The sequence below is a fragment of the Schistocerca nitens genome, chromosome 2 (genome assembly GCF_023898315.1).
Source record: "Schistocerca nitens isolate TAMUIC-IGC-003100 chromosome 2, iqSchNite1.1, whole genome shotgun sequence".
NCBI classification, from domain to species: domain Eukaryota; kingdom Metazoa; phylum Arthropoda; class Insecta; order Orthoptera; family Acrididae; genus Schistocerca; species Schistocerca nitens.
Window position 1 is genome coordinate 578,116,770 of NC_064615.1, and position 25,703 is coordinate 578,142,472.

Consider the following 25,703-nt stretch of genomic DNA (forward strand, 5'->3'; position numbering starts at 1 on the left):
CTTGGATAGAAAACAGAAATTGACTATGCTCTTTCATCACAATCATACAACTAACAAAATTTAGGGAAATTAAGAAAAATTGAAATTCGGATGGCATGAAGGGGATCCACACCACTGGCCTCCTGACGGCCAGTCCAGTCTCTTACCACAGAGCCACACTACTCGTTGTCTGATGTCAGATTCTCATCTCATCATGCATGGCAGAGTGTACTTAATGCACACTGTCACTTCCCCCTCCCCCTTTTTTTGTTTTTTGTTCCAGTCACAACTGGTGTGCAGAAGAAACGAATGTTGATAGGTCTCTGTGTGAGCTTGAACATATTTAATTTTAAACAAGGTGCTAGTCATTTTGTCAAGCTCCAACTGAATTTTCGTACAGCTTCATTCAGACTGTATTTCATTGTAGATATCTGCATCATTTGTGAATTTTAACAGTAAAGCTTTTGCACTTTCTAAATGATTCTTTGATGATGCATGATGCTCGTTTTCTTCAGATCTTGACATCAATTTCTGTCAATTGCCATTTTCTCATACGACATCTGAAAGCCATCAATCAGAACAGTCAGGTGGGCCGAATATTTCTTGATTTCTAAAAAGTATTTTACCCAGAAGCACTTCTACACTTATTATCAAAACTACAACCACATGGGGGTACCAGACGAAATATGTGACTGGACAGAGGATTTCTTGTTAAAGAGGACACAGCATGTTATCTTGGATGGAGAGTCATCGACAGATGCAGAAGTAACTTCGGGTGCATACAGGGAAGTGTGATGGTTCCCTCGCTGTTCATGTTGTATATTAATGATTTTGCCGACAGTGCTAATAGTAACCTCAGGCTATTCACAAATGATGCAGATATCTACAATGAAATACAGTCTGAATGAAGCTGTACAAAAATTCAGTTGGAGCTTGAAAAAACGACTAGCACCTTGTTTAAAATGTTCAACAATGTAAAATTGTGCACTTAAAAAAGAAACATAGTATGAGTGAGTCATAGTTGGAATCTGTGTCATAGTTGTAATTTGTAAACTCATACAAATACTTGGGTGTAACAGTTAGTAGGGGTGTGAAGAGGAACACACACATAGGCTCATTTGTGGGGAACATGGGTATCAGACTTCGGTTTATTGATAGAACACTAGGGAAATGCAATCGGTCTACATAAGAGACCGCTTACAAACCACTTGTGAGACCCATGCTGGAATATTGCTAAAGTGTGTCAGACCTGTATCAGATAGGACTAGCAGAGATATTGAATGCATACAGAGAAGGACAGCATGAATGGTTACAGGTTTGTTTCACCCACGGGAGAGCCACTGATTTGACCAAAGAGCTGATCTGGCAGACTCTTGAAGATAGACAAACTATCCCAAGAAATTCTACTAATGAAGTTTCAAGAACCAGCTTTAAATAATAACTCTAAGAACATACTACAGCCCCCTACAAATTGCTCCCATAGGGATTGTGAGGATCAGAATAGATTAATTACAGCACACAGAGATTAGATTAGATTAGTACTTGTTCAATCGATCATGAATACAACACTTCGCAATGATGTGGAACGTGTCAAGTTAGTAAAAGGTGCCGGGTCGACCAAAGCATCCAATCCCACCCGTCGGCTTTGACCCGTGACGTAAGGCTGTTGTTGTGTGTGACGTCACGATGGCGCAGAATTTAGTTTGTGAGAGTGGCGTGTTTGTAGGTGTCGTTTTGATGTGATCGGTGGTGCTCTCTGGTGGTATGTTAGGTGATGTTTTTGTTTTTGTTTACGTGTGTGGTGTGTTTATAGGTGGCATATTGTTGAGGTCGGTGGTTTTCCCTGGTGGTGTGTTTATGGGTAGCGTGTTACGTGGCATATGGGGTTCATTTGCATGATAGCATTGCACGTGTGTGGTATCGGGACTGTGCTTTCAGCGGAATATTTTTCAGTGAGTTAACGATCTTAGTTTGTTATTTTGACGTTATTGTAGTTATTTTCTGTTTGTCATGTGTGAATTTTGGTAAATTGCTTTTTTATGTCTTTGGTAGGTATGGAAATGACTGACAGGGTCATCAGTTTTTGGTTGTCGGTGATGATGGGGGCAGTGCGTTGTCTCTAATAAAATTTCTTCAACTATTCGAATTTTTGGATGAAGTCATGAAGTGTTCAGTATGTCGTGAAGAAATGAGGATAACTTAAAGTTCCGGCGTCTCAGACCAGGGACGGCTGTATGTGGAGATGTCGTAAGGATAAAAAGTCAAGGGAAGTGTTCGATTCCACTTTTGTTGGTTTGTTGTGTTTTTTGAGGTAGTGATGATTGTGGACGTGGTTGTAGTTTTGGGTTTTATGATCTGGTATCGGTAGTTTCTGTTGACTTATATAGGTCAAGGGAAGTGTTCGATTCCAATGTGTGGTTGTGGCTGTGGGTTTTCCGGTATTGGGAGTTGCTGTTGAGCTATATAGGTCAAGGGAAATGTTCAATTCCAACTTGTGGGATCGGGAGCTGCTGTTGAGCTATATAGGTCAAGGGAACTGTCCGATTCTTAAAATTACTTTTAGATCTTAAGATTTCCCTCTATTAAGAATGATAAACTCTGCTCTATTTGCTACAAGCTCCTCAATCCAGACACAAAGACTGTCTGATGATCCATACACTCATATTTTGTTCATTAGGTGAGGGAATGCATCAAATGCTTCTTGGAAATCAAGCACTGCCTCAACCTGGGTGCCAGTATCTGTCACCTCCCGGGTCTACTGGAAGAGGAGAAAGAACTGGGTTTCACATCACAACTGTGATAGGTATGAACAGTTTCAAAACTGGATTACTGCAAGCCTCTTTGTCATGAGCTTTTTGGCATGCTAAGTAAAGAGAGGACACAATTACCTTTCAATCTACTCCTTGTTGTATACCAGATACATCAAAAACACACCTTAACTTCCTCAACATTCGTTTCTCAGCAATTTTCTTCCACCCTCCCCTTTGTACCTGTGAGACATTCTTCAAAAATTTTTCAATGACTCTTCTGCGTTGTTTTTCTATCTTTTTGATGTTATTTATACGTATATCGGCAACGGCCTTGCCACAGTGGACACACCAGTTCCCGTGAGATCACCGAAGTTAAGCGCTGTCGGGCGTGGCTGGCACTTGGATGGGTGACCATCCGGCCACCATGCGCTGTTGCCATTTTTCGGGGTGCACTCAGCCTCGTGATGCCAACTGATGAGCTCCTCGACCGAACAGTAGCAGCTACGGTCAAAGAAAACCATTGTAACGACCGGGAGAGCGGTGTGCTGACCACACGCCCCTCCTATCCGCATCCTCAACAGAGGATGACAAGGCGGTCGGATGGTCCCGATGGGCCACTGTGGTCTGAAGACGGGGTGCTTTATATGTATATCACTGCAGAGGAAGAGTTAGATACCATTAATACCCAGTAATAATGGTTCGCTACCTTTTCTACCTGGTGCCTCCCTTTGCAACACCAGAGTATCTCATGCCCTCATATGTTTGTTTGTTTACTTAGCTTCTTTTGAAAAACTTTACTAAACAGTAATTTGCTGGACCAAGGCTCGAATCTCGGACTGGCAAAGTTCCCAAGCACAACCCATACAAGCATCAAACTACAAAGTTCCCAGACTTGAATCGACGAGTAGCACACAGTTTTAATTGGCCAGGAAGTTTCAAATCAGCAATATTCTGCTGCAAAGAGAAAATTCGTTACGAAAAGAAGTGGTATTTTGCATTTTAATGAATCACCATGATATTTCTCATAAGCAATTTTATGACACCATAGAGAACCTACGTCAGAATGACTTCCCCCAAACATTAATGACAGTAGAAATCAGAGAAAGTAAAGAACTTCATAGTTCTTATGTTCCACTGTTGAAATATCTCGAAAGAACAAACAGGCTTGGGTGGAGGAAATAAATCTACTGTATCATTTTATGAGGAGACAGCATGGTACTTGCCATGAGTGGGGTCCGGGAAACAACCGACAACATATATCTGAACTCCTGTTCACTGTAAAACTCAAACATGACAGTAGTTTCCTAACCTCCTAAACAATGTGCCACTTTTCTTGCAGTATATTACTGCGAACATATTGGATCATCAACTTAAGGTTCCAGTCCATCCTGTTTCACAAGCACCCTGCCTGTAATCCCCCCCCCCCCCGCGCAAATTAGTGTTCACTATGTCAATCCCCCCCGCGCAAATTAGTGTTCACTATGTCAAGTTGGCATTAAAACGTTTAATGTTTTAAATAACAGACGGAAGTGATTCACAGAACGGATTTTTAGACAATAATTCAGTATCGTTGTCATAACATAGCTACCAATTTAAACAGCTGCTGTAAGGTTTAGAACTACCTCCAACAAAACGCACCATGAACAGAAACCAAAACAAATTATAAGGCACAATAACAAGGAGGAAGTTCTTATCAAAGAATTCTACAGTATCCAATTTATATTTCGTTAGTTCCTGGGTAGTATGAAGTACGGGGTGACAAGTGAGTAATACTGCTACGACTCTGTAACAGGGACTGATGACCCTGTAGTTTGGTCCCTTTCTCTCCAACCCAATCAATCGACTCTGTAAGACAACTGCAAGAATGTTGTAGAAGCAGCAGATATCAATACATTCACATTACAAAAATATATCAACGTCGACACTCAAAATAACGTCACAGCATCAAGAACTGTACAAGATATTTGCCATCTCAACAGACACCTTATACTGGTGCGTGGAGAGTGTCCAAATTAACGGTTCGTGCCACAGTTCATGAATGTCAATTTCGACAAGTCTCATACGTTATTTGACGCCTGACAACACAAAAACCTTAATAATAATTACGTTGCATTTATAACATACTCACTTTCAGAGAAAACGTTTTGTGTTCGAGAAGTGAATTCAAAGAATTACGAAGATAACTGTATCCTTTATTAGGTTTGAAGCAATCTTCTAAGAAAAATAATTTCAAATGCATATCCATCATGTAATTTTTCAAGTACACCTACTTCGTCGGCAAACTAAAACATAACCTCTACACAAACACGCTGCACCGCACCACAACAAATCCCCACCTCTCACCACAAATATCAAAGATATTTCAGACAGTCTAACATAACAGTCGCGACAATTCATCTCAATTTTGTTGTCTGCTACGTCAACAGCGCGCCAAGCGGACAGTAAGTTTAACTGTTGAGATCGGTGCGATCATGCAAGCGAATAATGGTTGTTTATTTTGGTTTGTACAATCTTTTTTACAGACGGGAGCGTAGCGTAGCGCAATAAATTGTAGCAACAAGGAGAAGAAGATGCCACATCTGTCTTTTTATAGGTTTCCTAAGGACCCTGAGAGGCATATACCATTATGTTACTAAACTATATCGTCAGGATTCGCTTGCAAACGAAATGTATATTGGTGATTAATGTTTGGTTTTAGAAACAGAAAATGGCTAGTGAATATGAAAAAGACCCTGTTTATCTATATAAAAAGTTAAGTTTTGTCAACTATATGTCGAACAAAACGCAGTTCATGAATGCAGGCACTACAAGAAACGTGTTAATAATAAACTCTTGTGGAATGCAGTTAGCCACATTGTTTGACATTCCAAATAAGTCACGTCAACTGACGATGAAGAAGAAACTGCCAGATACGTTTGACAATCCCTCTAAAGTTGTAAAATAATCTATGGCGCAGAAAGAGCCAGTTCAACTCTCCACATATCAGTGCCAGATTCATCCGAATCGTCAAAACCGACCTGCCTTGACGATGAAGTGGTAACATTAAGTGCAGTTATTTGTGTCTACAAAATGCGTTTGGAGTATTAGAATGTGCAGATCGCTAGACTTCGCGCAAAACTGTTACAGGACAAGGAAAGCGCCCATCATTTTAAGTACATACAGCAACAGAAACTGTATCAGAAGGATCAAGTGAGGAAGGACAAACCAATTTTGAAGAATTATAGGATCCTGATATTAAAAAAAGAAAGATGCCCTTGACTTGTTCAGCCAGATTAGCAGGCCATCTGGAAATTGGAAAGACGAAAAGAAAGCTGTCCGCTCTAAATTTATTATATTTCAGAACGAGTGCATACATGTTTTGTGAGAATGTTTCATGTTTCCATCAGTGCGTAATTACAGAGGTATGTGGAAGGCATACAATTAATATGTGGCAATATGTTCCGCCTTTTAAAGAAGATACTGATACTGATAAACTCTTTATATGCTTCAAGTCCCCCCCTCCCCCCATGAACCATGGACCTTGCCGTTGGTGGGGAGGCTTGTGTGCCTCAACGATACAGATAGCCGTACTGTAGGTGCAACCACAATGGTGGGGTATCTGTTGAGAGGCCAGACAAACGTGTGGTTCCTGAAGAGGGGCAGCAGCCTTTTCAGTAGTTGCAGGGGCAACAGTCTAGATGATTGAGTCATCTGACCTTGTAACACTAACCAAAATGGCCTTGCTGTTCTGGTACTGTGAACGGCTGAAAGCAAGGGGAAACTACAGCTGTAATTTTTCCCAAGGGCATGCAGCTTTACTGTATGATTAAATGATGATGGCGTCCTCTTGGGTAAAATATTCCGGAGGTAAATGGCTCTGAGCACTATGGGACTTAACATCTATGGTCATCACTCCCCTAGAACTTAGAACTACTTAAACCTAACTAACCTAAGGACAGCACACAACACCCAGCCATCTCGAGGCAGAGAAAATCCCTGACCCCGCCGGGAATCGAACCCGGGAAATCGGGCGTGGAAAGCGAGAACGCTACCGCACAACCACGAGATGCGGGCGGAGGTAAAATAGTCCCCCATTCGGATCTCTGGGCGGGGACTACTCAAGAGGACATTGTTATCAGGGGAAAGAAAACTGGCGTTATAAAGATCGGAGCGTGGAATGTCAGATCCCTTAATCGGGCAGGTAGGTTAGAAAATTTAAAAAGGGAAATGGGTAGGTTAAAGTTAGATATAGTGGGAATTAGTGAAGTTCGGTGGCAGGAGGAACAATACTTCTGGTCAGGTGAATACAGGGTTATAAATTCAAAATCAAATAGGGGTAATGCAGGAGTAGGTTTAATAATGAATAAAATATAGGTGTACGGGTAAGCTACTACAAACAGCATAGTGAACGCATTATTGTGGCCAAGATAGACACGAAGCCCACACCTACTACAGTAGTACAAGTTTATATGCCAACTAGCTCTGCAGATGACGAAGAAATCGATGAAATGTATGATGAGATAAATGAAATTATTCAGGTAGTGAGGGGAGACGAAAATTTAATAGTCATGGGTGACTGGAATTCGTCAGTAGGAAAAGGGAGATAAGGAAACATAGTAGGTGAATATGGATTGGGGCTAAGAATTGAAAGAGGAAGCCGCCTGGTAGAATTTTGTGCAGAGCATAACTTAATCATAGCTAATACTTGGTTTAAGAATCATGAAAGAAGGTTGTATACATGGAAGAACCCTGGAGATACTAAAAGGTATCAGATAGATTATATAATGGTAAGACAGAGATTTAGGAGCCAGGTTTTAAATTGTAAGACATTTCCAGGGGCAGATGTGGACTCTGACCACAACCTATTGGTTATGAACTGTAGATTAAAACTGAAGAAACTGCAAAAAGGTGGGAATTTAAGGAGATGGGACCTGGATAAACTGAAAAAACCAGAGGTTGTCGAGAGTTTCAGGGAGAGCATAAGGGAACATTTGACAGGAATGGGGGAAAGAAATACAGTAGAAGAAGAATGGGTAGCTTTGAGGGATGAAATAGTGAAGGCAGCAGAGGATCAAATAGGTAAAAAGACGAGAGATGGTAGAAACCCTTGGGTAACAGAAGAAATACTGAATTTAATTGATGAAAGGAGAAAATACAAAAATGCAGTAAATGAAGCAGGCAAAAAGGAATACAAACGTCTCAAAAATGGTATAAACAGGAAGTGCAAAATGGCTAAGCAGAGATGGCTAGAGGACAAATCTAAGCATGTAGAGGTTTGTCTCACTAGGGGTAAGACAGATACTGCCTACAGGAAAATTAAAGAGACCTTTGGGGAAAGGAGAACCACTTGCATGAATATCAATAGCTTTGATGGAAACCCACTTCTAAGCAAAGAAGGGAAAGCAGATAGGTGGAAGGAGCATATAGAGGGCCTATACAAGGGCGATGTACTTGAGGACAATATTATGGAAATGGAAGAGGATGTAGATGAAGATGAAATTGGAGATATGATATTGCGTGAAGAGTCTGACAGAGCACTGAAAGACCTGAGTTGAAACAAGGCCCCCGGAGTAGACAACATTACATTAGAACTACTGACAACCTTGGGAGAGCCAGTCCTGACAAAACTCTACCATCTGGTGAGCAAGATGTATGAGACAGGCGAAATACCCTCAGACTTCAAGAAGACTATAATATTCCCAATCCCAAAGAAAGCAGGTGTTGACAGATGTGAAAATTACCGAACTATCAGTTTAATAAGTCACAGCTGCAAAATACTAATGCAAATTCTTTACAGACAAATGGAGAAACTTATAGAAGCTGACCTCGGGGAAGATCAGTTTGGATTCCGTAGAAATGTTGGAACACATGAGGCAATACTGACCCTACGACTTCTCTTAGAAGAAAGATTAAGGAAAGGCAAACCTACGTTTCTAACATTTGTAGACTTTGAGAAAGTCACAATGTTGATTGGAATACTCTCTTTCAAATTCTGAAGTTGGCAGGGGTAGAAACAGAGACGGAAAGGCTATTTACAATTTGTACAGAAAGTAGATGGCAGTTATAAGAGTCGAGGGGTATGAAAGGGAAGCAGTGGTTGGGAAGGGAGTGAGACAGGGTTGTAGCCTATCCCCGATGTTATTCAATCTGTATATTGAGCAAGCAATAAAGGAAACAAAAGAAAAGTTTGGAGTAGGTATTAAAATCCATGGAGAAGAAATAAAAACTTTGAGGTTCGCCGATGACATTGTAATTCTGTCAGAGACAGCAAAGGACTTGGAAAAGCAGTTGAACGGAATGGACAGTGTCTTGAAAGGAGGGTATAAGATGAACATCAACAAAAGCAAAACGAGGATAATGGAATGTAGTCCAATTAAGTCGGTTGATGCTGAGGGAATTAGATTAGGAAATGACACACTTAAAGCAGTAAAGGAGTTTTGCTATTTGGGGAGCAAAATAGCTGATGATGGTCGAAGTAGAGAGGATATAAAATGTAGACTGGCAATGGCAAGGAAATCGTTTCTGAAGAAGAGAAATTTGTTAACATCGAGTATTGATTTAAGTGTCAGGAGTGTATGGAGTGTAGCCATGTATGGAAGTGAAACGTGGACGATAAATAGCTTAGACAAGAAGAGAATAGAAGCTTTCGAAATGTGGTGCTACAGAAGAATGCTGAAGATTAGATGGGTTGATCACATAACTAATGAGGAGATATTGAATAGAATTGGGGAGAAGAGGAGCTTGTGGCACAACTTGACTAGAAGAAGGGATCAGTTGGTAGGACATGTTCTGAGACATCGAGGGATCACTAATTTAGTATTGGAGGGCAGCGTGGAGGGTAAAAATCGTAGAGGGAGACCAAGAGATGAATACACTAAGCATATTCAGAAGGATGTAGGCTGCAGTAGGTACTGGGAGATGAAGAAGCTTGCACAGGATAGAGTAGCATGGGGAGCTGCATCAAACCAGTCTCAGGACTGAAGACCACAACAACAACATGGTTCAAGTGATTCAAAGGAGTTTGCCACTTAATCTAACTGGGGTGAAATTACATTAGGTGTTCCACAAGGTTCGATCATGGGTCCCCTCCTGTTCTTGATATATGTGAATGACCTCCCTTCTTATGTGAAATAAGATGCTGAACTGACACTGCTTGCTGATGATACAAGCAAAATTATTAATTCAGTAAAAGAAAGTCCGATAGAAAATGATACAAATAAGGTCTCTGGAAAAGTCATTAATTGGTTTACTGTGAATGGGCTTGCTTTGAACTTCGAAGAAACACAGTACATCCAATTTTGTGCTGCAAAAAGTATAATTGCTTCAATAAACATAACACATCAAAAGAAGTCAGTAGCCAGGGTAGGGCATACTAAGTTTTTGGGTGTACATATAGATGAGAATCTTAATTGGAAAAGTCATATTTTGGATCTCCTAAAGCGACTAGGTTCAGCAACTTTTGCAATCAGAATAATTGCCAATTTTGAGAATGTATAAATTAGTAAGCTAACATACTTTGCATACTTCCACTCTCTGATGTCATACGGAATAATATTCTTGGGCAACTCAACACTTATGCAAAAAGTATCCGCTGCTCAAAAGAAAGTAGTTAGAATAATGTGTGGGGTTCATAGCCGCACATCTTGTAGGCATCTGCTTAAAAGTTTAGGAATTCTTACAACTGCTTCACAGTACATTTACTCAGTAATGAAATTTTTCTCAACAACATGGACCAGTTTAAAATCAACAGCGACATTCATGATTACAATACCAGAAAAAAGAAAGACCTACACTATCCTTTACTTAACCTATCTTTGGCCCAGAAAGGGGTAAAATATACTGCTACAAAACTTTTTGATAAATTACCAGATGAAATACCTCCTTGACAGCGCCATCTATACCAATTCTTGAATATAAGTAAATAAATCTGGAGATGTAATATATGCATTTTGTTCTATTTAAGGGAATGGGATAGATAATAGAAATATTTAGGTTTAAGGCAATAATACAAAAAAAAGAAAACTTGTTTCCTGTGCGCATTTCTTGTGCACTTAATACGTTCCACATCATAATGGTTTTTCCGTGCTATTGATCAATGGAACACATAACTAACTTACTAACTAACTAGTGCATATGTCATTGGATGAAAATTTTCTAATGGCAGATTTAACATATGACAGCACTTCTGACAGTGTTATTGGCTTTGTGGACTTGGGGTTTACACTCACGGTATATTTCTCTCACTATTTGGCTGTTGCTTGTCCCACTTAGATTAATATAAAGATGAAGGTCGTATTTGTGGCAACAGGTGACAATGAATAACACTCAGTAGGCCTATGGAACGACAAATGTGGCGTCGATCCCTTTTGTATGTAGAGGTATATGTCTGTGCTTCTTATGCATGAATCTATGTGTTTATATTCCGTTGATATGAGTGTGATAAGCTGCAGTTATATCCAACACCACAAGTGTTTCTTCACGAATGTGTTATAACTTGCCACTGGATTTATGAATTTTATCCTTACTTGCACATATTTTAGAATCATTTTTAGGAACATCTATGTCTTATGATATTACACAAACTCTTGGAGGCAAAAAAATAATTCAAATACTTCGCGAAACACGTAGGAAAGGGATGCAAAACAAACATTATGCTTATGATGCATCTGAAGTTCTCCTTTCTCGCCGCTTGGAGCGCTAGTGTCGCTCCAGAGGTCAAACGGTAACAACTTTTACAGCAACGAGTATCGCGACTGTTATGTTATGCGGTGGTCTAACATAATATTAGACTGTGGGATTGTATTTTTCATATTTCCAATTAGCATGTGGGTTAGAAATCAAACACACATATACTTCGAGACATTTATTTAGTAGACTTACAGTCATAAATAACAATTGTAAAGAAAAACAAAGAATAAACATCCAACTCTCAAAATCAGATACTCTTCCAAGCAATAGACAATGCACTTCACTGGTTTGTCTGTTGTTCCAGCACAGTTCCCCCCTTAAAGTGTGGAGCACCTGGGACGTAGGGGTGCTTGAATTTGACTTGTCGTCCGGCTCTTGTACAGACGACCGATTGATGTGTCGGTGTGAGCACAGGTGTGACTGGTTTATCTGTATCTTCGCACATCCATATTTAAACTGCATGAAGGAGGGACACAGCTGGTATAATTTTTATTAAAATGAATTTCCTCCAGCTGTACATAAGATTTTATATTTACTTCGCTACTAGTTTCGACGTTGCATCATCGCAATCTTCAGGCCCGTACACTTTGATGAAATCAGTTGTGTGTGGATCAGTCTATAAGTCTTCACTGAGACCAACATGTGCTCCACATGGATGGCGGGCAGTAACTAGTGTTTTTTTGTAGTCCTCTGGCGTCTTGGCGTTGTCTCTTCAGTTCGACTAGGTGTAGGCTCGCCTGACCCTTGGTCATCCTGAACTGGAAAATGGAAAAAATCTCGTGCATCGGCGCTGGCGAGATCCACGCTGGTTTCACTCTTTCAGTGGACACCCTGACAATTTTTTTCATTTTGCGAGATACCTGTAGTATGTGCATCACGTCGCAATACTTGGTAGGGCACAGTATAAGGAGGTTGTAGAGGAGCCTGTACGGCATCCATGCACAACATGACGTGCGAGCAATCCGCCAACACAGTCTTCACAAAGATCGGATGTTCAACATGTCGGGATGCTGGTGGCGCTCTCATCCTTGCCACGTGGTCACGAATGCGCTGTACTAGCAGTGGTGGCTCCGTTTGCGGTGGTAGTGGTGCCGTTGTGAGATAGTCTGCTGGAATTCTCAACTGTTCTCCGTGAATCATCTCCGCCACTGATGTGCTTTTATCTGCCTTATATACAGTCCGTAAACCTAGAGGTACTAGTGGTAGTGCCTCTGTCCAGCTCTCTTGGTGACACATGAGGGCCACCTCCAGTGTTCTGTGTCACCTTTCCGCCGTCCTGTTGGTCGTTGGGTGATAATTGTTTGTGTGGTGATGCTGGAATCCATACAGTCCAGCCAGTTCATTGAACAGCTTGGATTCGAATTGTCGACCCTGACCTGTTGTAACATGTAGGTGGCATCCAAAACGTGCTAACAAATGTGCAACAATTGCATTTGCTATCGTCTCAGCTCCTAAATCTGTCACTGGTATAGCCTCAGCTCATCATATTTATAACCCGTTGAGGGTGGAAGTGGACCCAATATGTGGAAGTGGGCGTGACCAAACCTTGCCAGCGAACCTGCAAGATTTCCGACCACTGCACGAACATGTCGTTCTGCTCTACAGCGCTGCATTGAAGACAACAGCGACTCCAGTTTCTGGCATCATTTTTAATTGAAGACCACACAAACTGCTCAGTTAACAACTCGATAGTGGTGTTTGCCCCTGTGTGTGCTAAGCTGTAGACACTGTCAAGAGCCACTTTGCGAAATCCCTGCATAATGTAGGACCGGGGGCTCTGTTATGATGTGTCGCATAATATTTTAATTTTGCCTCCTGGCGCTTCTACTTGTTCCAGTCGCAATCCTATGTGCCAGTCTGTTAGTAAGTCTTGCAACTCTTGATCCTTCTCTTGTGCTATGGCAAGGTCGTCGTAATTTAAGATGCTGATTAAGTTGTATACTCGGGAAAAATAATCGGCGACTATGTTCTCTGCACCCCTAATATGTCGTATGTCTGTAGTAAATTCACGGTCGCCGGCCGTTGTGGCCGAGCGGTTCTAGGCGCTTAAGTCTGGAACCGCGCGACCGCGACGGTCGCAGGTTCGAATCCTGCCTCGGGCATGGATGTGTGTGCTGTCCTTAGGTTATTTAGGTTTAAGTAGTTCTAAGTTCTAAGGGACTGATGACCTCAGATGTTAAGTCCCATAGTGCTCAGAGCCATTTGAATCATTTTGTTCACGGTCTTCTGTGATCCATTGTTGTTCGAACATGTTTTCCAAGATCGCAAACCGTATGTCTGGCTGTGTGGGCGTAAATGGAGGTGCCCACAATTGCTGGCGAGGAGCAGTTGACACGAACGAACCGGCACGCGGAAAATTTTCCGCGCGGTTGTGCGCTCGCGGCGCGGCCCTTACCGCTGGAGTTTGTGATTTCGTCGTGTCCGTCTTGCTGTCGTTTCTCAGCGTCGACAGTTCTGAAACTTCAATCTGTTGTTGCAGCTACAGGATCTCGTCACCAATGGTTTGTTGAAAATTATTTCCGCCTTCTATGCTTGACGGATGTAATCGGAAAAATGTTTTGTGACTTCCCCTGCGGGAAACCTGCAGGTACCTTCCGCTCTGTGGATCACCTGCCATCTATCCTCCCATGAAAGGTCCTCACAGCTAGGTAGGACTGAAGAAGGACTACGTAGTCTGCGTACAAAGAGTTTGTATGTGAGACCATCGTGCCACATGGAGTCAAAAGCCCTAGACATGTCAAGAAGCACCGTTCTAAGTATTCCCTAGTTTCCAGCACCCTTATTGCTGGTTTCACCAGTTGTAGCAGCTAGTGATAGGAGAAGTCCCTGTTCCAAAATCGACTGGTCTGACACACCCTTGAGTGCCATATTGCATCTGCATTTTTGTGTATAGTCTCTTGAACACCATCGAGAGGGACAGAAGCAAGCTGATGGGCTGGTAGTTGGCTACCTGATGTGCAACCTTGTCAATTTTCAGTGTAACGACAGCTTGCACGTGTTTCCATGTGAGGCATAGATACCTGTGCAAATACCTGTAGACACAATATATCGTTGCAAATGTGGTGTGTTCATGCAACACAAGTTCCAGTCTGCTGCTAGTCTGACATCTCTTGGTATAGAAAATAAATTACTGTGGCAAGTCACCAATCCCCTTATAACCTCAAAGTTTATTTCATTAATTCGTAAATTTCTAATTGAAAAAATTCTGGGTTAAAACATCAATCTAGACAGTGCCGTTTGAGAGCGAAAGAGCATGTGAACATCCTACTTTTTGACACCTTGCGAATTTATTGGCTATTTTTCTTTGGATGGTATTAAACATAACATAGATGCTATAATCTGAAAGATACAGCACTTAAACCTATCTCCTCTACACTCCATGAAACTTAGCATCAGGGTCACTCGCACACCGTCAGTTGCGCACCTTTTGACGAGCTTTTGTGCATGCGCAATTCGCGTGACGTCATTGCCTTATGTGCCAAATATGTAGGATTTGATTAACAACGTGCATGGTTCACAATGTGCGCAGCTAGCCTTCGTCACTCAGCTAAAGTTGCCACCAGGTAGTAGCACACTGCAGCAGACTTTTATCCCCATTCGCTCGGTATAAATCCTGCAACATAATAGCTCACTCCTTAGTTATGCTAATTCAGTCGCTATATTCTGTAGTAAAATTAGAGCGGACATCAGTATATGTTAAAATTGTACTGACATTAAACCTGAATGAGTTATAGTATATTAAGTTGTGAATTTTCTCGTACAGTAATCCATTTGAGGCGCTGAGAAACATGAGGGCCTAAAGCTCATCATCAGCGATTGTGAGACTGTAGCATTTATTCATGCTTCTGAAGTCTGTTGATCTTATGGGGAGTGGGGTTTGTCTGTGGTGTAGGCCCACATTGTATGTGCGAAAATCACGGAAAGCTTTATCATCTGTTTCTCTGATACGCACCTAAATGTCAGAGCAAGGGTAGTGTGTTTTAGGCCCTTATGGATCTCAGCACCTCATTTGTATTCTAGTCAAGTGACATGTTGGTAGATATTATTACTTGAGTTCAATCATTTCCACTAACGGCACTTTATGTTTGGAGTTGGTTATTTACTGTGCAGGAATCGGCTTTTGTGTGCAGTGTAGATATGACCACGGACCTATTTTAAATACTAACAGAAAAGTGAAGCTTTGAAGATGGGTCGTGAGTAATGTTTGGGTAGTACAGTCGCCAGAGCATTTGCCCGTGAAAGGGCCCGAGTTTGAGTCTCGGCCAGCATACAACTTTAATCTGCCAAGAAGTTTCATACCAACGTACACTAAGCTGTAGAATGAAAATCTCATCCTCAGAAAGAAAAGAGAATGATTACGAAAAGTTACCGCAAAGTAACTAGGGTGTCCAAAAACAGTTTCTTTGATTGAGAGGGTGACGAAATCAAATAAGCATGACTACAAGCAAACATTTAACAAGGAAGTGTACAGTTAGCCCAAGTTATTGTGTGGGCGCAGCGTATGAATATCTTATTTTAAGCCTGAAGTAAATTCACGAACTAATACATCTGTTAGAGATTTTGTACATTTGTCCGAAAAAATGGAGAAACGTGAGAACTCCCACTTACACAAAAATTCGAAATGGAGAGTTGCAAAAGCTCACACATTATTTCATTATTGCTAAAATTGTGCTTAATTATGTAGAAAACAACAAAATTCCACAAAACAATGTTTTCTTTTGTCAGATAAGCTAAGCATCTTATTATTGTTATTGCTGTTTTTATTATTATTGGTAGGGCTGTAGTTGCATAAACTTGTTGATAAGCATAACTGTTATACAGCAGATGCTATTAATTTCACATTTTCAAATTTATATGAATATAAAAATTTGTGAATACCCAGAATGTATACTCACAAGCTGCTACTGACTATATCAAAATATTTTATAAATGACTGGTTTGAAATTTCGTAGCAATCATCATCAGAAAATGAGCACTGTAGAACAAAATCAGCACAGTTACAGAAGGTCTGATAAGCATGCCGTCAAAGGGAAGTATAATTAAATAACGATGTAGCATTTACCCATCTGACTGCTGGCAGCTCCTCGGATGCTCATGTAGCAACACAATTGTAAACTGCTGACTGATGGCTGCAGAGCCACTGATTAAACAGAGTGCAAATTTTGCGCTGAAAACGGATTATGTCAGTCTCACCCAACGGTAAATTTTCCACAAAACGTGAGATACTGAACTTATGTGGAATTTGTAAAATAAGTTATTATAAACTAGATACGAACATACAAATAGTCTTTTTATATTAAAATCAGTGAGCTTACAGACTGAAAGATGATGAAGTAGCAGCTGGTGGTCATGTCTACACTGCACACAAAAGCCGATTCCTGAACAGTAAATAACCATCTCCAAACATAAAGTGCCATTTGTGGAAATGATTGAACTCAAGTAATAATGTCTACCAACATGGTCACTTGACTAGAATATAAATGAGGCGCTGAGGTCCATAAGTTACAAGGACATTATTCTTAACAGTTTCCAGCTGATAAGCAAAAGAACAAAATAAAAATTTATATTTTTTATATATGTGCTTGAACAAGATGATGTACAACTATCAAATGATTGCATTAAATGATGAAAATACTAAAATATATAGATATCGCCGTATAACTGCTAAGAAATGCCCTCTAGTGTTAACTCACAGTGATGTAGTTGTGAAGGTAACATGGAGCTGAGGGACTAAATATCGGAAGTACGTCTGGAACTTGGCTGAAATTGGAAAGTCATGTGACGTCCCTCACTCGCTACTTTTGAGCCATTATATTCAATTCATCATATTTTGGCTGTTTCCACATTATAACTTGCGAGTTATGACATTATGCCATTTAAAGGCAAAGGTGCAGCTAGGATGTATAACTCTAGTGGCGATTTATCACAATTAAATGTCGGTTAATGACACATTGACTGAAACGACCTAGGAAAATTTAGTGTAAACAGTTTATAAGCTGCACCATCTATGTGTTCCTTGTGGTTAGAGATGTGTTGTTGTTGAGTGAAGGAAAGTAGGTTTGAAACTAGGAACCTGTGAAATAATTTTATTTTTCTTCTTCTCATTTCTAACACATTCTGGAAGTTTTTATTCATGTAACAGAAGTATGTTCTGCAATATTTGATGTTCATTATGTATAACAGTGTGTACTCTCAGTAATGAGTTCTTCCATTTTGTGTCTTCACTCTGATTGAAACGTGAAAGATGAAACTCCTGTGACTGAAACAATCTGCAATGACATAAATATTCCTGATTGTCACAAATATTGAACCGTTTTTCCTAAATATGTCGCGATTTCCGAGGTTACAGTTAGGCACGAATCTAAGGGTGTAGATTAAAGTGTTTTTAGAACCTGCCCCTGTGAGCAAGGATGTTAATGCATGATTGTGCACTGGGGCTTGTGTGGGGATATAAGCTGGTTCGAACCCTGGTGTGGAAAGAAACTTCACTGCTAGTATTTGGCCGGCAAGCGGATAAGACGTGGTGGCAAGAGGTTCTTGATCACCAGACTTCGCAACAATGTCCTGGTTTAAATACCAATCTCTCTGCAGTGTCTCATGAAGTGAGAACATGTGACACTGTTGATGTTGAGCTGTCTGTCAGATGGTGACGTTTAGCTTGGCTGCTGCATTGGTGCTATTCACAAGTAATAGGCTATGTGTTGGCACCAGGTTTCACCCTCTCCCTCCTCGCATCATCATCATCATCATCATCGTCATCATCAGCAGCATAATTACAGAAACATTACATTCCACTCCACACACACACACACACACACACACACACAAACAAACACACAATACATACACGTAGTATTACAAATGTTGTAATGGACAATGTAGTAAATAATTAAACAAAAAGAACTGTTGCATGTAAAACGAGCAGCAATGGTATATATTCGGAATACGTCGCGATTTCCGAGGGTGTGGTTAGGTAGGAAGCTAAGAGCACAACTGAAACTGCTGCGAATGAAAGAGCAGAAATCTTATTTATAGTCTTGCTTGTCACATATATTTATCTGTGATCGAATCCTTGATTGATTGATTGACTGATTTTATCAGGGACACAAAAACAACAATGGCCAAGCCTGCTGCTGCCCTCACTGAAACAAGGTTTATTGTGTGGTATCGTTCCTTGTGTCTCTCGTAAAGCCAACCAGTGTCTTTGAACAGTGCAAGAAGATCCTTTACCAGTGCTTTCATGGACACAATTTCTTCAGGTCTGGTTGATCTGAATATTCTGTGTCTTTTAATCTCCAATGCCTCACATTCGAAGATCAAATGTGATGCAGTTTCCTCACCCACTCCACACATCCTAAATTTGGGGTCTTCTTCTATTATCCCCATTGTATGTAGGTGTTTTTTAAAATTCCCATGTTTCGCCTTGGTTTCAACGCACATTGAAGACACTCACCATAGCCCTCCCCAAACACCTGACAAGTCGTGGAGTTTCCAAAATGTTCATGCCAAGCTTTTGAGCTATCACAATCTGCCCTCAAACTCAGATAGATTGCACAGCTTCCCTATTCTGCACACAGGCAGCACACTCCCTGATACTACTTGCGTGTATGATTAGTAGTCAGTCGTCGCCAGGGGACACTATTGTCGCGTGGACAGGTTTATATCGATAGTAGATCGGTGGTCATAATGTCTTTGATGATCAGTGTAAGTCTGTCTTGTCACCTTTCTTATTAAGAGGTTTGACAAATTCAAATTTTGACTGTCTGGAAAAATTTCCTCTGCCATTGAAGCACTACATATACATCACGTATTCAAAAGTATCCAGACACCTGGCTGAAAATGACTTACAAGTTCGTGGCGCCCGCCATCGGTAATGCCCGAATTCAATATGGAGTTGGCCCAGCCTTAGCCTTGAAGACAGCTTCCACTCTCGCAGTCATACAGTCAAACAGGTGCTGGGAGGATTTTTGGGGAATGGCAGCCCATTGTTCACAGAGTGCTGAACTGAGGAGAGATATCGACGTCAGTCAGTGAGGCCTGGCACGAAATCGGCATTCCAAAAAAAATCACGAAGGTGTTCTATAGGATTCAGGTCAGGACTCTGTGCAGGCCAGTCATTACAGGGATGTTATTGTTGTGTAACCACTCTGCCACAGGCCGTGCAGACGAAGTCGGCCTGTAGGCTTTTGTGCTTTATGTGTACTTTCACGTTTCCACTTCACTATCGCATTGGAAACAGTGGACCTAGAGATATTTAGTAGTGTGGAAATCCGCGCTCCATTCTGCTCACTCACGATGTCTGATGACTACTGAGGTCGCTTAATGGAGTACCCGGCAATAGGTGGCAGCACAATTCACCTAATATGAAAAACTTATATTTTTGGGGGTGTCCGGATACTTTTGATCATATAGTGTATCACTAAAGACATTACTTATTAAATTGGAATAAATTTTCAGAATTCCTTTTGAAAGTACATCAATACCACATCATCAACCATATTTGGCTGCATCTTCGTAATAATAAGATTTTATACTTTAAATTTTATAACCTTCATCATGGAAGTGGAGAGATTTTCTGCACAAAAAAACTTCACAACTAGTACTAATGTTAAGATATCTAACTTATAGTAATTTAATTATGTATAAGTGAAATGTATTATCAGCTGCCATGAATCAAACTGTGTGGTTTCTGTTTGTTTATTTAAACAAGTTTGATATGTCACTCGCAGTTGCTCTGTTGACTGTAATCAAGAGTTTTGTTCTTTTTTTTTCCAGAATATTCAGCACAAGAAATTGACACAGAAAAAACATCCTGTAAATTCCCACTCTGTTCAGCTGGGTACTGCATGGGTTCAACGCAGTAAGTTAACAACAAGCATTTCTACTATTTAACAAAGAAATTCGCCAAAGAGCCTTGCAAATTTAGAATTGATTTAATTTTATTTTCGCTACCAGTTTTGGTAATTCAGTATGCCATCTTCAGGCCCCATATGCGCCTCTCAAAAATTATCGATATTTGTATACTGTTTCTGGATGTCGTGAATTTGTACCTCAAGTGCTTCCTTCAAAGACTTGACTGCAATTGATAAGGAAGGAAGCACTTGAGGTATGAATTCATGACATCCAGAAACAGATGGCTCCAATATGCCAGTATCGATATTTTTTTAGAGGTGCGTATAGGGACCGAAGATGGCTTATTTATTTGCCGAAACTGGTAGCAAAAATAAAATAACTTCTCAATTTGCACGACTGTTGGGAGAATTTCATTGTTAAATATTTGAGCAACCATTGTCAAACATCCACAATCGATCAACAGACACAGAATGTCTACTGGTTTCCCAGAAGTTCTCTAGAATTGCTTCTGAAATGGAAAAGTGTATCTGTTCTGTCACTTAATGTGAACTGTACTAGTGCATTTTTATGATGACCATTTTTCCGAAAAATAACTCTATAAATAAAACTAGGCATAGGCTAAAAAGAGGTGTCTCTCTAAAACATCTGACTAGTGTTGCTTACATAGCTATCAGTACCATAAATGGATCAAGTGGAATTGGTGGAGCGTAGTCCTTTGAACGGTACACTTTGTAAGATTTTTGTTCCTTCTCAAAAGGAATATACAGATGGTGAGTGCGTATTCATATCTGAAACATCTTTTAATGAGGAAAGTGGGATTTTGTGCATTTGAATATATAAATATTAATGTGGTTAAGGAAGAATTGCGAACAATTTTAAACTGTATGACAATGGCACATAAAATGGATGTCTGAAGCTTCTGAAGGTACACCTCACCGGTAACCCTGCCGTCAAAAAAGAATGGCCCAATCAAGCCCCGGTAAGACAACCCACACCACACATTTACTCCTGGCAAATTCACGGCTTTGTCTACATGGATGTTCGGATTTTCGGCGGCCCAGTAGATGCAATTGTGGTGATTTACTATACCACCGAGTTTGAACTGCGCCTCATCAGACCACACAATCATCTCTGCAAACTCTTCATCGTTGTGCACCATGTTAGTAAACCACTCGCAGTACTCCATTCTACGATCTGGGTCGTCCTCGTTCATTGCGTGTAGCAATCGTGGGATGTAGCACTTCCACTTTGCTGTATTCAAAATTCGCCCAACGCTTGAGCGACTCACTCCAGTTTCACAGGCACACTGTCTCACAGACTTCTGTGGTGGTCGAGTGAATTGTAACACACGACGGAAGTTAGCTGGACTTGTTACTGTTACAGGTCGTCCAGATTGTTGTTTGTGTACATCTTTAACACAAACTTCGGCTTCAAATTTGTCTCGAATGTGACGAATCGTTAAACGTGTCGGTGGCTCTGTTTGACACTCATTTTGCCATTGCCGTTGAACCTCATTAATGTTTTCGTACTTAAAATACCACTTCAAAACTGACTTCCTTTAATCGATTGAAAGCCTTACGCCAGCCACGTTTACCGAGTAAATAGGTGCAACTAAGAACAAAGCACTGACTATCTGGCGACTGTCATCTGACAAAACAAAACAATGCAATACAATGCTTGTGTGGCGATTGCCAGAGCTACAAACTATTACACTACCAAAGATGGGACAACTCCGTCAATTAGTTTGCCAGTTATGGACTTTTAAACAGTGGATACTGGATACATTTTTTGGACCCCTCTGTAGATAACGAAAGTGCTATCAAATCTATTAATGGCTCAGCATTTTATGAATGATCAAATCACATAGACGCAAGATATCACTACATTCGTCCACTAGTCAAAGAGAACAAGGTTAGAGTGGATTACCCACCAACCAATAGACAGGCAGCAGACATTCTGACAAAAAGATTACCATTTACAAAATTACAAATGACAGATGATGAAGGAACTTGTTGGTATGGTGCCTACTTCATCATATATATACGTAAACTTTGTAGGAGAGTGCGAAAGTATTAGCATTGTCAGTGTCATGTGTGTGTGTGTGTGTGTATGTATTAATAATCTTTGGAAGTTGTCCTTCATAGGTCGTCATATTTTAGTTCTTTGGTTTTTCTGTTGTGTGTAATGGTTGCCTGTGATATCTAATGTGTTTTTGTTATTCACTTATGGTATTGTGGTATTGTCATACTTTTTTGGTTTTTCGAACAATGTTTCACTTCAAACAGCATTTGCTGTTTTGTCAACACTCGCTACAAAGATATTTCCACTGTGTAGCCTGAATTATCTCAGCTGACGCCGATTAGAAATGGCGCTGCAAGAATTTTAGCAGCAGCGTGTGAAGAGTAAAGCACACGATGCGACTGCCTTATCAGACACCATGTTATCAGATTTCAAGATGGTGGCCAGTATAAAATCGCCAGTGTTTTAGCCTGCAACTATAAACGGAAAGTAGTCAAGAAAAATTTCGTGTCTACTGGGATCCTACATTTTGGGCCGTAGGACTTAGTACTGTGACCCATTAGCCCGCTCATTTCATGATAAATAACGCACAAACGGTACCTCCTTTGATGGGATGAAATGACTTCATGGACAGTTAGCCTGCTCATTTTATGATAAATAACACACAAACGATATCTGCTTTGCTGAGATGACAATGACTTTATTTGCTCGTGAGCCAAGTAATACAAAACTTCTTTAAAACACAAGCCGGCCGCGGTGGTCTAGCGGTTCTGGCGCTGCAGTCCGGAACCGCGGGACTGCTACGGTCGCAGGTTCGAATCCTGCCTCGGGCATGGGTGTGTGTGATGTCCTTAGGTTAGTTAGGTTTAAGTAGTTCTAAGTTCTAGGGGACTTATGACATAAGATGTTGAGTCCCATAGTGCTCAGAGCCATTTGAACCATTTTTTTTAAAACACAGTGTATGCCAAGACAAAACTTATGAGAAAACAAACTCTTGCTGACTGCTTATTAAGGGCTATGCACAGTCACAGAACTCAACATAGAGTAAGCATGAACATATAAATTGCTACAAACAAAGAGTAAATGCACAGAGCTAATAGACAAAACACATCACTTCTGGTAGTCAGTGTGGAGCTAGTGTGACAGCGCGAAATCGAGCGCTTGTGGCATACATGTGAAACATTCGAGCACTGCACCATACAGAACTGCTCGGTGCTTTTGCTACAAAAGCCCCCTCAGCATAAGTGGAGTGCCGGCCAGGAAGCTCAAATCAACCAAATCTCATGGCGCACTGTTCACCTGCAGCTGACATCTTGGCCGGTGGTGGTACCTGAGTTGCTGTTGTTGGACTAGGTGCTGGGAGAGGCCATATCCATCGAGTCTCGATGTGTTTGTGGGGGGGGGGGGAGGGGGGGCGTTCCTTAAAGACGTATGCTGGCTTCACCTTGTCTGTTGTAAGAGTAGCGTGTTTTCCATTAACCAGAATGTCCAGAGTGCGACCTCCCCTCTTGACAGCACTGTGTGGCCCTGTATATGATGGTTTGATGTCATCAGGACAGAACATCACATGTGTTCACTTACTGAGGTCTTCATGAACAAACATTCCATGTTCCGTGTCTGGACGGATGCGAGGGTTGGATCTTCTTAATGTGATCTCTAAGGCACCTAGCGAAGGTAGATAGGTCTGTATCAGGCTGCAAAACCACATCTACAAATTCGCTAGGCAGTCATGGCGATTCTCCTTACACCAGTTCTGCAGAGGAAGCGTCTAGTACAGGTTTGTATGCGTTACATAGGCAAAGTGGAACTATTGGTCAAGTTTCTGTCTGGCAGCGTGGCACATGGAGGTGCTTTTAGTGTTCATGCCAACGCTTTATCTTTCCATCGCTGGCCGGATGGTAGCTAGTTGTTTTGGAATGATTCATGCCACAGAATGCCGCCAGCATGGAGAAAAATTCCGATTCGAACTGCTTAGCACCGTCTGTTGTAACGAGCAGAGGACAGCTGAAATGTGGTACCCAGTTTAGCACAAAGGCATGCACCAAAGTTTCTGCAGTGGTGTTGAACACAGGTGCTGCTTCTGACCAACAGGTGAATGGACAATCGTTGTCAGCAGGTACCACTGACCACTCGCACATGGTTGTGGTCCCATGACATCCACGCTCATGTGAGTTAAATGTGTGGTAGTGTTGGGGCAGTTGCCAATCTGCGCATGTACATGATAGCTGACCTTGCAATGTTGACGTTGTGCACAACATCGTTTCCACTCACGGCGATCTTTCTTAATTCCTGGCCCCACAAAGCGATCTGTGAAGAGGCGTAACCCAGATCGCGCGCTGGAGGGCAAAGGTTGTATAAAGAGTCGAAGGCATTCTTCCGAAATCTTGCTGGTAAAAATGACTGTGGTTTTGCTGTTGATACATCACAGTATAACTTGATGCCAGTGCCAGAAAAATTCACCAATTGCAAGTCCAACGAGGGAAGTTGTTTCCTGTAACACTCTTGCAGTTTCTGGTTGGTACATTGTGTTTCTGCAAGTTCTGTGCAGTTAGTAGTGGAGGTGGTACTGACTCGGGAGATACAGTCTTCTACCATATTCTTGATTTGGATATGTGTTGTACGTCTCTGCTGAACTGTGCGATGAACATAAGCTGATATGCCGCTGTGGCAACTAGTGGATATCTTTCTACCGAAATGCATATTTGAGCGGATTATGGTCAGTGAAGAGTCTTAACTCATGGGCTTCCAACTGAGGTTCAAAGTACTTGGCTGCCTTGTATATCGCTAACAATTTGCGGATATAACCGCTCCCCTTCTGTTAAGACGTTAGAGTATCCACGAGAAAAAAGCTAGAGCCTGCCATATGTCGTTGTTGCATTGCTGCAACACGGTGCCCACCACCAGTCCTAATGGCGCGCTTGGCTCAGATTCCGACAACAATGCAGTGTCTGCTATCGCTTGTTTTGCTTGTTGGAACGCAACAGTCATGTGATCTGTCCAAGTTATTGCTGCATTCCCTTTGCATTTTGGCCCTGCCAGAATATTCGTTAATTGTTAGTGAATTTCTGCTGTCCATGGAAGATGCCGACGAAACAAATTTAACATCTCTATAAATCGTCGCAGTTCCTTAACTGTGGGAGGCGGAGGATCTTCAGAATGGCTTCCACTTTTTCAGGTAGCGGTGTAGAGTCTGACGGGATAATGCTGAGGCCAAGAAAATCGATTCGTAGCTGACCAAAAATACACTTCACTGTATTCAGGACAATGTCGTATTCATCCAGCAGCTCGAAAACTTCTATGAGATGCTAGTGATATTCTTCTGGTGAGGCTATGAATACCAGTACGTTGTCAAGGTAAGTGAAACTGAATGGAAAAGCTTTGCAACACTGAACTGATTAAATATCTACCACATCTGCGCGATATTCCTGAGGCCAA

The 25,703-nt window shown here is 41.2% G+C and overlaps 1 protein-coding gene and 1 pseudogene across 2 annotated transcripts in view; one reads left to right on the top strand and one right to left on the bottom strand.

Moving 5' to 3' along the window:
- Window positions 1-5,065, bottom strand: part of LOC126236627 (uncharacterized) — a 122,876-nt gene extending 117,811 nt beyond the window's left edge. For both annotated transcript variants that reach the window (XM_049946075.1, XM_049946074.1), the window contains exon 1: window positions 4,858-5,065. In XM_049946075.1, coding sequence (XP_049802032.1) covers window positions 4,858-4,977 — 120 coding nt within the window. In that variant the 5' untranslated portion in view covers window positions 4,978-5,065. The remainder of the gene's footprint in view (window positions 1-4,857) is intronic.
- On the top strand, window positions 3,051-3,167 carry LOC126237790 (5S ribosomal RNA; annotated as a pseudogene).
- Window positions 5,066-25,703: the final 20,638 nt, after the last annotated feature.